General features: G+C 35.7%; 1 protein-coding gene and 1 pseudogene across 1 annotated transcript; one reads left to right on the top strand and one right to left on the bottom strand.

The window, feature by feature from the left end:
- Positions 1 to 255: 255 nt before the first annotated feature.
- Positions 256 to 6,801, top strand: LOC146902898 (3-oxoacyl-[acyl-carrier-protein] synthase II, chloroplastic-like). Its single transcript, XM_085737969.1, has 14 exons — positions 256 to 620; positions 2,133 to 2,338; positions 2,418 to 2,621; positions 2,759 to 2,869; positions 2,996 to 3,091; positions 3,258 to 3,303; positions 3,389 to 3,468; positions 3,957 to 4,025; positions 4,238 to 4,322; positions 5,590 to 5,744; positions 5,883 to 5,963; positions 6,059 to 6,118; positions 6,222 to 6,381; positions 6,473 to 6,801. Exons 1-13 carry the CDS (start codon positions 455 to 457, stop codon positions 6,336 to 6,338), a joined length of 1,476 nt encoding a protein of 491 aa, XP_085594095.1. The 5' UTR covers positions 256 to 454; the 3' UTR covers positions 6,339 to 6,381; positions 6,473 to 6,801.
- A 6,643-nt stretch (positions 6,802 to 13,444) lies between these two features.
- Positions 13,445 to 14,465, bottom strand: LOC146902897 (pectinesterase inhibitor 3 pseudogene; annotated as a pseudogene).
- Between the last annotated feature and the right edge of the window lie 479 nt (positions 14,466 to 14,944).

The raw sequence follows: 14,944 nt of genomic DNA, 5'->3' as shown, positions 1-14,944 counted from the left end.
CATACGATAATAAAACTCCTTTAAATACAAAAATGATTAGTATATATTATTAATATGTTGAGTATCTTTGTTGGAGGAAAAATAAGAGAGCAAAGGAGGACTAAGATTGCAGAAAAAATAAAAAGGAGAAAGGCTTTGTTTTGTATTGGAAACAGTTTTGTTTAGTGAGACTGACTTTACTTCTTCTGAGTCAGTGAGTGAATGAATGAATTCCATATAGAGTTTATAAAGACTACTACTACTCCATCTCTCTCTGTCTCACTCTCACACACTAGAACAAGAGAGAGAAGAAGAAGAACCAGAAGAGATCCATTGAATTTGAATCCTTCTTCTTCTCACTCTTCTTCATACTCTCACCAACTTCATCTTCCTCTTCTTCTTCTTCTTCTGCTTTCACTCATTCATTACTTTCTGAACTACTACAACCTCGATCTTTTCTCCATTTTCAATTTCAATGGCTACCACTTCTTCATCACTCTACACGTGGCTTGAACCATCTTGCATGTCAGTCACGTGCGAAGCTGACCGTATCAGAACATCTTTTCACTCTCGCAGAACCAACAACAACGCTCTTTTTCGATCCAATTTCAATACCAAACAAAAACCATCCATTCATTCTGGTAATCTCAACTTTACATTTTTATTATGCTTTTCTTATTCATCGTTAAATCTGGGTTTTATTTATTTTTTTAATTCTTTTATTTTATTAAAAGCTTGTGGGTTTGGTTTGGTTTGGATCTTTGTCTTGGGTTGGTTTTACTTTAAGTGGGGTTGGTCGTTTGATTCATTTTTATTCATGGGTATGTTTGTTTACCTGCTCTACTCTACTCTACTATTATTGCTGTTTCATTGCGTGAATGAAAATTATAATGTTTGGTTGGTTGGTAGAGAGTGTGTGTGCCCATGTGCCATTTAAACTCTCCATAGTTTTTTTCATACCTCGTACATATCGTATGTATAGGCACACCCTCAAAATCGTTATCGTTTTAGACTCTATAAGTAGTTGTTGTTATTTTTATTCCAATTGTCACTTTTATGTGCTGTTGCAATTTACTCCAAGATTGTTCATCACATGCACTCAATTAAGAGCTATTTTGTGTTTTAAAAATTAATAATTTGCCCTCAATTAATAGTTCAACTCAAGTATGAAATTAAAAATATTGATCCACGTATCGGCATGGCAAACTCTCGGTCTCTGTTTTCTCAGGGGAGTATTCTTTTCAATCTTCTATGCGTGTGAGTGGTTATTCCCACACTGCACCTCTGAATGGATAAAATGTTGGATATATAAGCGAGTCACCCATATACTTAATGCGTTAAGGTTTTGTGTGGAGATGTGACGTCTCCTTCTCTTGTGGTCCTGGAGCATTGGCCTGTTGTTGCTTCCTGGAGCATGCGGCGTCTCCCTCTCTTGTGGGGGATTCCTCGTTATTATTGATGAAAAATATATGATGTTGTGTAGAAGCTGCATCATAAGTGGTTTGCCTCCTTGTTCATTGGTATTTTGAACTCTGAAGAGATTCCCTGTAATCCCAGTACAATGCTCCTCGGAGATGATCCAATTATTATTCTGTCGAAATCATAAGGTTCTAACAGAAAAGATACTAAATGAATTCTATCTTGTCATTCCCCTCTAACTCCCCTATTTGGCATATACGTGCTTAGGCTAATGCCCGGTACCTAACAACTTCCATACGATTTAGCTCTCTAATGCGAGCAATTCACTTTAGAAAGTAAAAAGTAAAGTAGTAATCTCAGCAGTTGTTGAAAAAATTTATAGTAGGTATTTCAACGCATCCGTGATTTGTTATGCATATGGACGTTACATCAAATACTGATGAGTAAAATCAACTTTGGAGATTACTTACATCACCCTTTATTCACTTTAGATGAGCCAAATCTGCTTCCATATGACAAGATATAATATCAAGACGACTGTTTAAAATAAAAATATACTTTCTTGCAAGACCAAATGTTACTTTCTTTGAATGATGATATGGTTTGAACTCCAAGGTTGTGTTGATGTGGAAGAAGCAAGACAATTTAAGAACATGTTTTATTTTCCATTATTCATGTTTTTTTTTTATAATTGTTGTGTGCTGACCTATGCCTTGGAATTGTCAAATTTCAAGGTAAAACAATGGCAGTAGCTTTGGAACCTGCCCAAGAGGTCACAACAAAGAAAAAACTTCCTACAAAGCAAAGACGGGTAGTTGTGACAGGCTTGGGTGTGGTTACACCACTTGGTCATGATCCAGATATCTTCTACAATAATTTACTCAATGGTGTCAGTGGTATAAGTGAGATTGAGAATTTTGATTGTGCAGAATTTCCGACAGTAAGTTTTATTTAATTCAAATTGTATTTTCCAGTTGTCGCGTGCTGCAGATTTTGTTCTCAATATTTTCTTTCTTCAGAGGATTGCTGGTGAAATTAAGTCTTTTTCAACTGACGGATGGGTAGCACCAAAATTTGTAAAGAGAATGGATAAATTTATGCTCTATCTGCTAACAGCGGGAAAAAAAGCATTGGTTAATGCTGGAATTACTGAAGATGTGATGGATGAGTTAGATAAAACCAAATGTGGAGTTTTAATCGGCTCAGCATTAGGTGGCTTCAAGGTAGTTTGATTTTATAACTAACAGCACCATAACTTCTTTCAGAACTTGCAACACATGTTTGTCTTGCGAGTTCAATTTTCTGAAATCCTATCGCATTGATTTGTGTGACTATTTTGTTTGTGTTGTGGATTGAACAGGTTATTAGTGATTCCATCGAAGCTTTACGAATATCATATAGGAAGATGAATCCTTTCTGTATTCCTTTTGCAACAACAAATATGGGCTCTGCCATGCTTGCAATGGACCTGGTTCGTTTAATTAGTTCTTGGAGTTTACTATAGACACCATAATTGGGTGTCTTGGGGTTTGTCATAAGCTTCAATTTTTTTTTTGTTGGGCCATGTCCAGTAAATGATTTTTCTTATGGATTGCAGGGATGGATGGGCCCAAATTATTCTATCTCTACAGCTTGTGCGACAAGTAACTATTGTATATTGAATGCAGCCAACCATATCATCAGAGGTGAAGCTGTAAGTATTTTACTTTAATATATTAGTTCTTGGGAAATAAACAGCATTTCTCATATTTTAACCACCTTTTAGTTATCTTCATTCTTTTGAGTGACTTCTTGTTAAATGATATTTCCTTTTTATTAAAAGATGCCAACAGTTTTGATAAATATGAAATTTTCTGTAGGATGTGATGCTTTGTGGGGGCTCAGACTCTGCTATTATTCCAATTGGTAATTTCTTTTATTTTTTATTTTTTGGCTAGTATGGATTTATCTTGCCATAACTCTATTATTAATCCAATGATATTTGGTGCAGGTTTGGGAGGCTTTGTGGCATGCCGGGCACTCTCCCAAAGGAATACCGATCCTTCTAAAGCATCACGCCCTTGGGATACTGTAATACTTATTCAAATCCTATTTTTTATTTTTTTTATCCCTGTACTGTAGGTGTAGTAAGATGAATAATGTGCCTTGAGTTTTATAGTAATCTTTGTGGCATTTATCCCGACCCAGTGGAAAAAGACTCTGGTTGTTATTATTTTATAAATTAAAATTATAATTCACAAACACCAAAAGTTGCATATCATTTTATACACCTAGAAAACAAAGACACCACCTAAAATTTATAAGGAATAGAACAATAAGAAACTGCAAAGACAACGAGAAATTTTACCCAATTCCTTAAGCTGACACATTGTATCGATTTATATGCTCGTTAAAATTCAACGATTTTGACGAAGTAATGGTTATATTATACGAACTGCCAAGTCCCAGAGACTAAAATATTGCAGTTCCTGTAGTTTTTAGTTTGTATTTTCATCATTTAATTCATTTTTCCCTGCACTTGTGTTACTAACCAACATCTTATGGTTATGATATTACAGAATCGTGATGGATTTGTCATGGGGGAAGGGGCTGGTGTTTTGGTTTTAGAAGAATTGGAGCATGCTAAGGTACTTCTAACTTCTAAGATCTAATGATTTGGCTATTTGAAAATAACACATGCCCTAACCTTGTGTTAAAACAGTTGATACACATGTTCTACCTTGTGTTGGGTTATTTTTTCCACACTCTTTAAAACATTTTTATGATCCCTAAATTAAATAAAGCTATCACTTTTGTTACATGTGTACTTCCTGGTGACATCCAATTTTTTACCTCGCAGAGAAGAGGTGCAAACATATATGCAGAATTTCTTGGTGGAAGTTTCACCTGCGATGCATATCACGTGACTGAGCCACATCCTGATGGTAAATTTTACACCTTTTAATGTCTTTTTTATGAGTTTTAATACATAAATCATATGTAGTAATATTAATCACTATTGTACAGACATCTTCATGAGGACTATCTGGGTCTAAACATACCATACTATTCAGATTTTTAAGAGAGAACTGTGTGAAATAAGATGAAAGTGTGTTCTCAAAATTAATTTCATTTATATATAATAAAACTATTTCTGGCAAGCGACTTCCCCTTCTTTGCAGCTTCCCTCTTTGCAAGTATTTTTTGATCAATTAGCCTCTGAATTTGCATGATCAAAGTTTATAGATAGCTGATTTTAAAATGACTATCATTTATCATTTGGTCTACAATTTAGTGACAATGACCATCGTGTCTATCTTCTGGTAGGCATGTTTTGAAATAAAATAAGTGTATGTATGTTTTCCTGGTCATTTTAATGCGAAAGTGGAGTTTCTGCATTCAGTTTTGTAACTTTAACTTATATTAAGATATCCAACACTTCATGCCATCCTGTTATCTTAAAATTTTTGGAATTTAATTACAGTTTCATCATAAAATTCTAGAATCTTTTAAGAGATTAACTACATCCTACCACACTTCCTTTACATTTCTAATTTTGTGTGTCTTATTTCTTGGAATTTGGGCTTAGAGGCTAGCTTTATCCCATAAAACCGGCTTGTGGGACACCCTTTCTCGTGCTTTAGGATTAGACATCTATAATGCAGACTAATGGGGGTTGTGGAATAACATGGAGCGCATATGAATGTGGGTGGAGTAACAAAGATCTCTGCCCAATAACAAGTTTATGGCAGGCTCTGATACCATCTAAGAATTTAGGTTTGTAAAGTGAGGACTACCCAAACCATATAAGCACCACCTAGACCGTATTTCTAGTTGATGAGGGACTTGCAAAACCTCACTCATGCTTTCGGACTGAAAATCTAGTGTGGACCAATGGGTTTTTTGGAATAACAGTAGGCTATGATATCTTCTTAGAATTTGGACTTGAGCCTAATTCGATCTCACAAGACCAGCTTATAAGGTGAGAATTGTGTAGGCCTTATAAGTACCACCTAAGTCTTATCTCTAGTTGCTGTGGGATTTTCAACACATCCCCTCGTGCTAAGGGTTGGTCATTTGGACTTGGAATAAAAAAGATCTCAACAATATTGTAATTCTTTTTAATTATTATGTGCTTTATGAGAATTGGTACTTACATCCGAGGTGCTCCTTAATCATGAACTTCTACTTTTTTTATCCAATCGAAAATAGGGGCTGGTGTAATACTTTGCATTGAAAGGGCATTGGTCCAGTCGGGAGTTTCAAAAGAGGATGTGAATTACATAAATGCTCATGCTACATCAACACCATCTGGTGATCTTAAGGAATACCAAGCTCTGATTCATTGTTTTGGTAAAAACCCCGAGGTAAATTATCCTTTTCATGTTATTCTTAATTACTTTTGTTCTCTTCTTAGTTGTTATTACTTTTGTTCTCTTCTTAATTGTTATTATTAATGGTATCACATATAATGTTGTTCTTACCAATATGTTTTATTTATACAGCTTAGAGTGAATTCTACAAAATCTATGATCGGTCATCTACTAGGTGCATCCGGTGGTGTAGAAGCTGTAGCAACAGTACAGGTGAAATTTCATGAATCAATTGTTTATAATTTCTAAATAATGAGATGGAGTTTACAACAAAAAGTTTATGATCTTCGTCTTTCCTTGATATATAGGCAATCAGGACAGGGTGGGTTCATCCTAACATAAACCTTGAAAACCCAGATAAAGACGTGGTATGTTACCTGCTGCAACATTGACATTTTGTGTGTGCGCGCGCATGTTCCATTATTGATATGACACTTATCTAATTTGGTTGTTTGAATTACATAAAAACAGGATACTAAAGTGCTTGTAGGCCCAACAAAAGAGAGATTGAAAATCAAGGCTGCCTTGTCCAATTCATTTGGATTTGGGGGACACAATTCTTCAATTGTATTTGCCCCTTATAAATGAAGCAGATTTCAGATTATACTGCATTCATGTTATTATAAAGAAGGTATGTATTATGCATGTGAGTTAAAAGGAGGTTTGTTTTACTCTTCATTTTTACTGCTCCATTCTAAGACACTTTTTTCTTTACCTCACAGTTACCAAGTACCAAGGCAATGTGTTGCATATTAACTCTACTCCTTGGTTGGGTGAAAATATATATTGAGAGGGGTTTATTATGCCTTGTAGAATCAGAAAGTGCATAGATATGTGGTGCTTGTGGTGGGAGCGAGTGGGTTTATCCTCTATCTTAGCATGAATGGCTGAAATAGGAATTGACCCCCCCTTTGATGTAACCTTTTAACAATAACAGCCACTTGGTTGGCTATCATATACTACTCTTCTATTTTTTTTTGTTTTATTTTCATATCAGTAGTACACCTGGCTGCACATTGGAAAATAAATAATTTCAGTGATTATTCACAGATATTTATATCCTTGAGATTCATTCAAATTTGATGACAGTTTTGACTTTTTGATAAGTGGAGCTGTCAATTGATATTGATAGTGATTATACATTTTGTGATGCGTTAAGACTCCATTAATGTTAAGTCAATATATCGCATTCAATGTTATAGTACTCTGGGAAATTCTTACATCAACATTCAACACTCACCTAACACACATTATATTACATACAATAGGGATGTCAATGGGGTGGGGGCGGCAGGGGGAGTACTCCTGCTCTCCATCCTGTCCTTGCCACCCAAATTGTCCCCATCTCTGTTTCCCGCCACAGGGAGTGTTTCCTCCGCGTTCCCATCTCAGATCTCCAAGCTTCTTGTGAGGAGTGCAGATCGTAAACAAATATTAAGGCCTTATAGCGAGTCTTGTGACAACAATAAACATTACATATAAAAGAATTTTATACACATACTATGTGAAAAGACAAATAAAAATAAGATATAAAATATTTGTACACATAATATTTCAGCGAATTGTCCGAGGACGGGTCCTTGTGGAGCGGCAGGTAGATCCCCGTTACCAAACTACTCTTGGGGGAATTTCTCCACCATCCTCGCCCTTACGGGGAAAATTCCCCACTGGCGGAGTTCTCTCATCCTCATTTATAGATCAAATTGACATCCCTAACATTGTCAATCAACTAGGAAGCTTCTCAGTTCCTTATGTCAGTTTCTAATGCTATTGTTCTAAACCTGATCACCATGGCAAAATGGTGAGCTCTTTATGCTGCCTGACCTCCCGCCACCATGATGTCGTGGATTCCAATTTCTGATCATGTTCCAAGCTGCAGCTGCCATAAATCGGACTCGGAATGTTAATTAAAGAGCATAAGCCTAATGATGAGAAACTCCTTGATTTATAGGTCTAACTATTAAAGTGAGACTTCAAAGGTGGAATTCCTAAAATGCATCAATGATCTTAACTGCCATATACAGATATATACTTGTAATTCGAAGTGTTTTTCACCTTGTTGATGTGTTCTTACTACATAGGATTCAAGCCGCCCATCTTGTATGAGAAACCGTTGGAATTGTGGTGGTGCGTGTTCCAACTTCCAACTAATTCCAACAAAGATGGTGCAATATGATGCACATTTTTAGATATTTCTAGAATAGATTTGTAATTGATGGAATAAACCAATACTTCATTCATATAATGTTAAGTAACGATGAACATGTTTAGAATTTTCTATAATACCATAGAATAAACTAATACTACATTCATATAATGAAATGTCATGAGAATTCAAGAAGTATCTAGGTTATACCTCTCAAACTTATAAATAGGCAAACTTGCAATTTATTCAAGCCTACAGTAAGTTAATTACTAATGTATTGCCTCTTATTTCATGTTATTAAGCATTCTACGGTCCACTTAAGTTTAAATCAGTTGACAAGGAAATTGCACTATATATGCAGGAGATGAGGTCCAAACCTCGGATACCCACTTATTCATTTTAAGATGTGAATTTCTAACAACTAAGCTACTTGACAAAAAAAAATCTACTAATAACTTCTCACACCATATTTTCTTACAAAAGAAGTAACACCACTACTCATCAGTTTGCAAGAATTGGAAATTGAAAAGTGTTGCACTTGTTATATCACACTCCATCCGATCGTTCACTTTTTAAATTCATTCAATAACTATTGTATTTTGTCTTTATTGCAGTTCCCCCCACCTACAATAAATAACTAAACAAATAGATAAAAGGTAATAAAATGATTTCCCTTTATAGTAAAAACAAGGTTAAATTTTATATTTGATTTATTAACTTATTAATTAATTTAATTTTAGTCTCACAATTAATTATTGTTACGTTTTGATCCTATAACTCGACTTCTTCCGTTGATCATATTAGTCCATTCCATTAATCCGACGTTCTAACAAATCGGACATGACTGCAATCCGCTTGCACCATAAGAGCCAACAATTGAAGGGAGAATGAATGATCTTCAATTTATCTTGAAGGGAAGAACCAACTTGGCTAAAAATTATATACTCAAGTTTCTTTCACGCAAGGTATAGCTCACTTGAACATTCCAATCGGGTTAATTTTATTTTTAGAAAAAAAAAAAGTATGAAGAGAAATAAAACATTTAAAAAAAGAGTTATGCTATTTCAAGGGAAAGAATTTATCCCGAGCACTTCCCGAATAGCCTTGAACCGTTGGATTGGCAATTGATGGAATACATGGGGGGTTACAAAGTAAAAGGTGGAGGAGAGATTAGTAACCAAACAAGCATCGTGATGTTTTCGGGAAAAATAAATTCGCTGAAAGTAGCAATTCTCTTAAAAAAAAAGAGTATTACTTTTCCCACCCTATGGCCTCCTCGCGCGCCCTGTAAAAATTCCAAAAATACCCCTGGTCCGGATTACATTTTCCGGACAAGATTCTTAGAGTTTCCGGATTATACAATCCGGACCAATTCGATAGGCATATTTTGTGTCTTTCTTTGATGTCAAGTGTCTCTGTTGACCGTTATACGACCCCGCATAAGCTGAAAAGCAATTGCAGGGGTCGTATGAGCGGTCAACAATGACCATGACACCACAAATCTCGTAAAAAACTAAATACATACGACGAAAATTGAAGAAAAGTGGTGAAGTGTCTTCCGAAAAACAGAATCCGGAACAGATGCTATACGCTTTTTTGTGTCTTTCTTTGATGTCAAGGGTCTCTGTTGAACGTTATATGAACCCCACACAAGCTGCAATGCAATTGCAGGGTTCATAGGAACGGTCAACAATGACCATGACACCACAAACACTCCTACAAAACTTAAAAAATTTGAAGAGAATGGAAGAAAATAGGTGAAGTGAAGAATGATGGTGTTTGTTGAAGATGGAAGCCTATTTATAGCCTTAAACAAGTCCTAGGTCATTAATACAGTCAATGAAAACGTGTTAGTGGTTGTAACCGTCCAACCACTAATTGATGGCACTCTTTCAAAAGAAGCCAAGCAATCTTTCAAAAGAAGCCAATGCTGAAGCATTCCGGATTATACAATCCGGAATGTCCTTCGCCCTACAAAGAAGTGCAAACGTTCCCCTCGTTCACCATAAGAGCACCATAATTGCACTAATCCGGAAAATATATTCCGGAATTTGATGGATCATTCCGGATTGTATATTCCGGAACGCCTCAGTGCCATGGCCGGTGGTCTGCCACACGCGTTTTTTACTGTGGTCAAGTCAAAAACGTGTTTTACCACGTTTTTTGACTGCATTTATTCCTTCCCAACCGTTTTTCACCCACCCCTCCCTATAAATACCCTTCCAAACCCCACCATTTCTCACACCATCCCTCTCCTCCTCTTCTTCCTTCTACAACCATGGTTTTCCATCGTTGGCCTTTCATAGATAAGGGCCTCGTTGAAAACTTTCAGGGTTTGTATGAACGGTCAATGAGGATGGAACCGCGCTGCAACAAAGCGCGGTTCATCTGAGGGTCATGTGTGTGGGTCAGTGTGGTTATTAGCTTCGCCTGCCTGGGCGTAAGTGTGAGCACCCTCTTCCCTCCTCCTCCGGTTTTCCTCCAATAGCCAAGTTACTGCCATGTCCGATCACATAGCAGTGGTTAGGCTCTTAGGAGATTAGAATTAGGCTCTTAGGAGATTAGAAATAGGCTTTTAAAAGATTAGAAATAGATTTAGGATGTTATGTAATAAGCTTAAAAAGCTTGAAAATTATTGTAATGTATTGTTCATATATTAATAAAATGAGTTGTTTTTATGTTTGTGTCTTTTTATTAATGTTTTTTATTTTATTTTACGAATTGTAGAGCTTAAAATTGCAAAAGTTCTGCTAAAATACATATCCGGATTTTAAAATTCGGAGACATCTGAAAATTACTAACAATAAATTCCGGATTACGGAATCCGGACAAGGGGTAAAATTGAAAAAAAAATAGGGCGCGCGAGGAAAGCCATAGGGTGGGAAAAGTAATATTCTAAAAAAAATACCATGATGCATGTCATTGAGATACAATACAAACAAGTTGATTGCATGTGTCGAAAAAAGAAGAGTTGATTGCAATTCTAGTCAGCGCAGATCCAACTCGATCCCTTGATCGTTGGCATCTTATATTAATATATCATAAGCAATGAAATTTTATCACTCCCTCTGTCCCTCGTTGGCATTTTAAAGATATTTTGTTAAAGAAATAATTAATATTGTCGACAATTTTAGATAGTACAACCAAAATTCTTAAAAAAATCCTAAGAAGCGAACATAGTATTAAGAAAGGTGGCATACATTGATGAACAACAGCTACTAGGAAGCATTGAATTTTATAAGTTGATGGAGTAAACTTTCTTTTTTCTCAGATCACGTGTTTTGATAAACTACTCCCTCAATCACATTAAACCACGGTCTCCAATAAAGCTTGACGAGAAATATTCATATAACTAAGGCATATAATAGTATACTACATTCTTTCAAAAAAAAAAAAAATAGTATACTACATTGACCATTGCAAAAGATTTGTACAAAGAAAAAAACATTGCAAAAGAAGACAAAGAAAGTGAAAGTCAATGGATTAGAAGACAAGTTGTATTTGGAAATGGAAATGGTAAAATAGGACATACCTTGATAGGATCACAAGAACTCACAAGAATAGGGCCTTGAGAGTTGAGACAATTGTAGCAGATAAGAACAAATTAAAAAGATCACGTGCCAATATGAATTACTTCATAGTTGATCCACGGTAGACAAAAGCTTTTCTATTTTTCTTTTAAAAAAAAGCTTTTTCTATTTTATTTTTTTCAACAGAAAAATAAAATTTATTAGAATACACGAGTGAAATACAATAAGTACTTGATCCATCAACCTCATAGAAGTATTAAGGTAGTTGACCAAAAAAACAACAAAAAAAAACACCTAAAAATGAATACAAATAAGCGAATTCATAAAATAGTCGTAAAACAAGCAAAGTCCCCCACTCTTCCTAACAAAAAACAATCTCCAAGAGGTAACTTTAATATCACCAACAACAACATCTACCCTCATAGTCTTAAGAGAAGATAAATCTGTTTCTACCCTCCCATTTTTTTTAAACTGTTGTATGTCAAATTAACATCAGACCATCACGATACTTACTATTCAAAGAGGAAAAATAGAAGTTATAAAAAATGTCTAGTGTAAGACAACATCGGTGCCCACCCATGAAAACAACTGATATCACGTTGAGATAGCAAAAACACAAGTACAAACCAAGTGGTCTTCGATGTCTTGAACTCACGGACACCAAACGCAGTCTGAGTATGGCCCACCTCTAAGGATACCCTTAATTTAGAGGTTACCACACGAGTTGGAGCCTACCAAAAAAAAGTTGCCACACAATTTGGACCTTTGGCTGTGCAAGACTTGCCCAAATCAAAAGTACAAACCAAGTGGTCCTCGATCTTTGGAACTCACGAACACCAAACACAGTCTTAGTCTGGCCCACCTCTAAGGATTCCCTTAGTTTAGAGGTTACCACAAGAGTTGGAAGTCTACCAAAAAAAGTTGGCACACAATTTGGACCTTTGGCCGTCCAAGACTTGCCCAATTTGCTCTCAAACCCCTTCTAGTTGTCGCGGGCAAAGTTGAAACCAATAAGAACTTTTTATCAAGAGCCCCATATAAAAACTTAAAAGAGAAGAGACCGGATTTGTCTAGAGTTCAAGTTCAAATATCATCACCAATACTAGCCTTATGCTATATAATTTACACCCAAAATTCATCAAAAATTTGTTGTTCCCCAAAGAAGAAACTCCTACGCCACCTCAAATCCCAACACCATGACCCTTCCACCACGGAGCACGAAGCCCATATCACAAATAGTTTTAGATTTTTGGAGCAAAATATTAATCATCCCATTTTTTTTAATTTACGTTTCTAGTTTTCATTTCTTAAAGTGCCTCATATTTTTTTATCATTTTAATAATTGTGACCGAGTCTTGGCGATGAAGCAAATGAAATAATCATGACACATGATCTTAATAATTGTGACTGAGTTTTGGTGATGAAGCAAAAGAAAATACTAATGATTTGGTTGAGTTGTTGATTTGGTCATATGGAAATATGCTATAAGTAAGAATCCTCCTATAGAGTGTATTTTTTTTAAGAATTCTGCTCTCCCCCTGCACTTTTCGCTTGCACCCAGCTGAACTGACTAAAATACCCATGTGCTAGTTAACTACTGTAAGTGTAAAATTAACATGACTTAAAATTTCGTTTGTTTTAACACCTGCGTGAGTTAACTCACGCTGTTACAAAACCATTCAATTTTTCACTTTTTTGCACTATCTGCATGTGTGCATATGTGTGGGTGGAGTTAAGTCATATTAATAAAATACTATGATGCATATCATTCACTTTTCTTAGTCATTTACAACCATGCTTGACTTGAATTTAATAAAAGAAGTGATGGATTTGACAAGTCATTTACAACCAACGAGTATAATGAATATGTGTGACAGTGGGAGAAAAATTGTATCATGTGTGACTTGGTTTGTTGTCATGTGCATAATAGTGCAAAAAGGTGAAAAATTGAATGGTTTTATACTAGCCTGAGTTAACTCACGCAGGTGTTAATTTCAAAATATTTATAAGAAATTATAAGAAATTAAATCGAAATATTTAACATTAGCTAAGCCAACATATCAAAAACAGCATACAAAAACATTGATTTACATCTTGTCTTTTGCACACAGCAAAAACAGAAATACAAAACAAAAACTTACACTACAAATCTACAGCTAGTAGTACTTTAATAGTAAAAGTTTTTCATGCACACTAAGTTATGTCAACATAGTCAACGATACGAGAACAACATAAAATCAGAAACTTGACGATGCATGGATGCAAGAATCAGTTATTGGAATTGGAGCGAGGCTTTTGATTCCTGCGTTCACTAAGACGATTGATCAAGTAGAGAGCGTTACTTATAAACATAGATGCATCGGTAACTTTTCTTTTCACCTCCAACTTCACCTTCTTTTCAGCATCACTTCTATTCAAACCGTTAATACAAGAGTTACCGTTGGTAAAAGCGGTGCTAGCCCATGTCTGAGCGTTACTCATTTGCCACTCAAACGTTCCCATGCGAAGATGTTTTAACTCGTTCAACGTTTGGTTTAACTGAAGAACCGAGTCTGAAATTTGAGTAACGCAGTCTCTCAAAGCAACTCGAGTTCTAGAAGTGGTTGTGGACCCTGCTACCATATTGGATTTTAGGGTTTTCTTGAGGTAAACGGAAAGGGTGAGAGTGTGAGTGAGACTGGCTTTGACAGAGGCTTGAGCTAGGTCTAATGGCTTTGTTGTAAGACCTACTTGGCTGGAGAGGGTTTGGACGCAGAGAGTTGGGTATCTAGCTTGTGCACATGATGAACGGATTAGATCTTGTGGTGGTCTTGCGGCGGTTGCGGATGAAGGAAACGTCGGTGACATGAACAAGAGGAAGAAAGCAAGGAGTGTGAGGGAGTTATATGTTTGCATCATTTTTTGTTTACACAAAGAAGAACAAAAGGATTAAGAAATTAGAGGAATGTTGTGTTGTGCTTAAGAGTGAGTGTGATTGAGTAGGGTAAGGGGGAGATGGCTTTTATTTATAGGGAAATGTTGGTGCCTTTGGAATGGAAGTGAGTCAAGATCTCCAAGTCATATTAATATTGATATTTGTGCCCCCTCCCACGATCTCACAATAGTATTGATTAACAACATGTAATAATCAATTAATACTATTAGCTACTAGTTGGTATCATAATAAACAAGAAAAGAAAACTATGAAGTGTCTCCTAAAGTGTGACAGTCTTCTTATTTTATATCGATTCTGGAATTTTCCTTTACAGTTGTTAAGTTATGTCGGTGACATTTTATCTTAAGTTATAAGACTGCGAAAAGATTGTTATTTTCTCACTACGATATTTTTAATTTTTTAATATAACTCCGGTGGGTGAAGTTTGGTGGAAAAGACCCATGACGAAAGATATAAATGTAACATTGATGCATTTCTTCGTTGTGATAAAATTGAGTAGGATTTGACATGTGTATACTTAATGATGAATGTCGATTTCTGCTTGCTAAAATAAAGTGGATCTCGCCTATATGCAGTGTGGATG

The sequence above is a fragment of the Medicago sativa genome, chromosome 8 (assembly GCF_051527215.1).
Source record: "Medicago sativa cultivar Bolivia chromosome 8, Bolivia_mono, whole genome shotgun sequence".
Lineage (NCBI taxonomy): Eukaryota > Viridiplantae > Streptophyta > Magnoliopsida > Fabales > Fabaceae > Medicago > Medicago sativa.
This window is presented reverse-complemented; position numbering and strand designations above follow the sequence as displayed.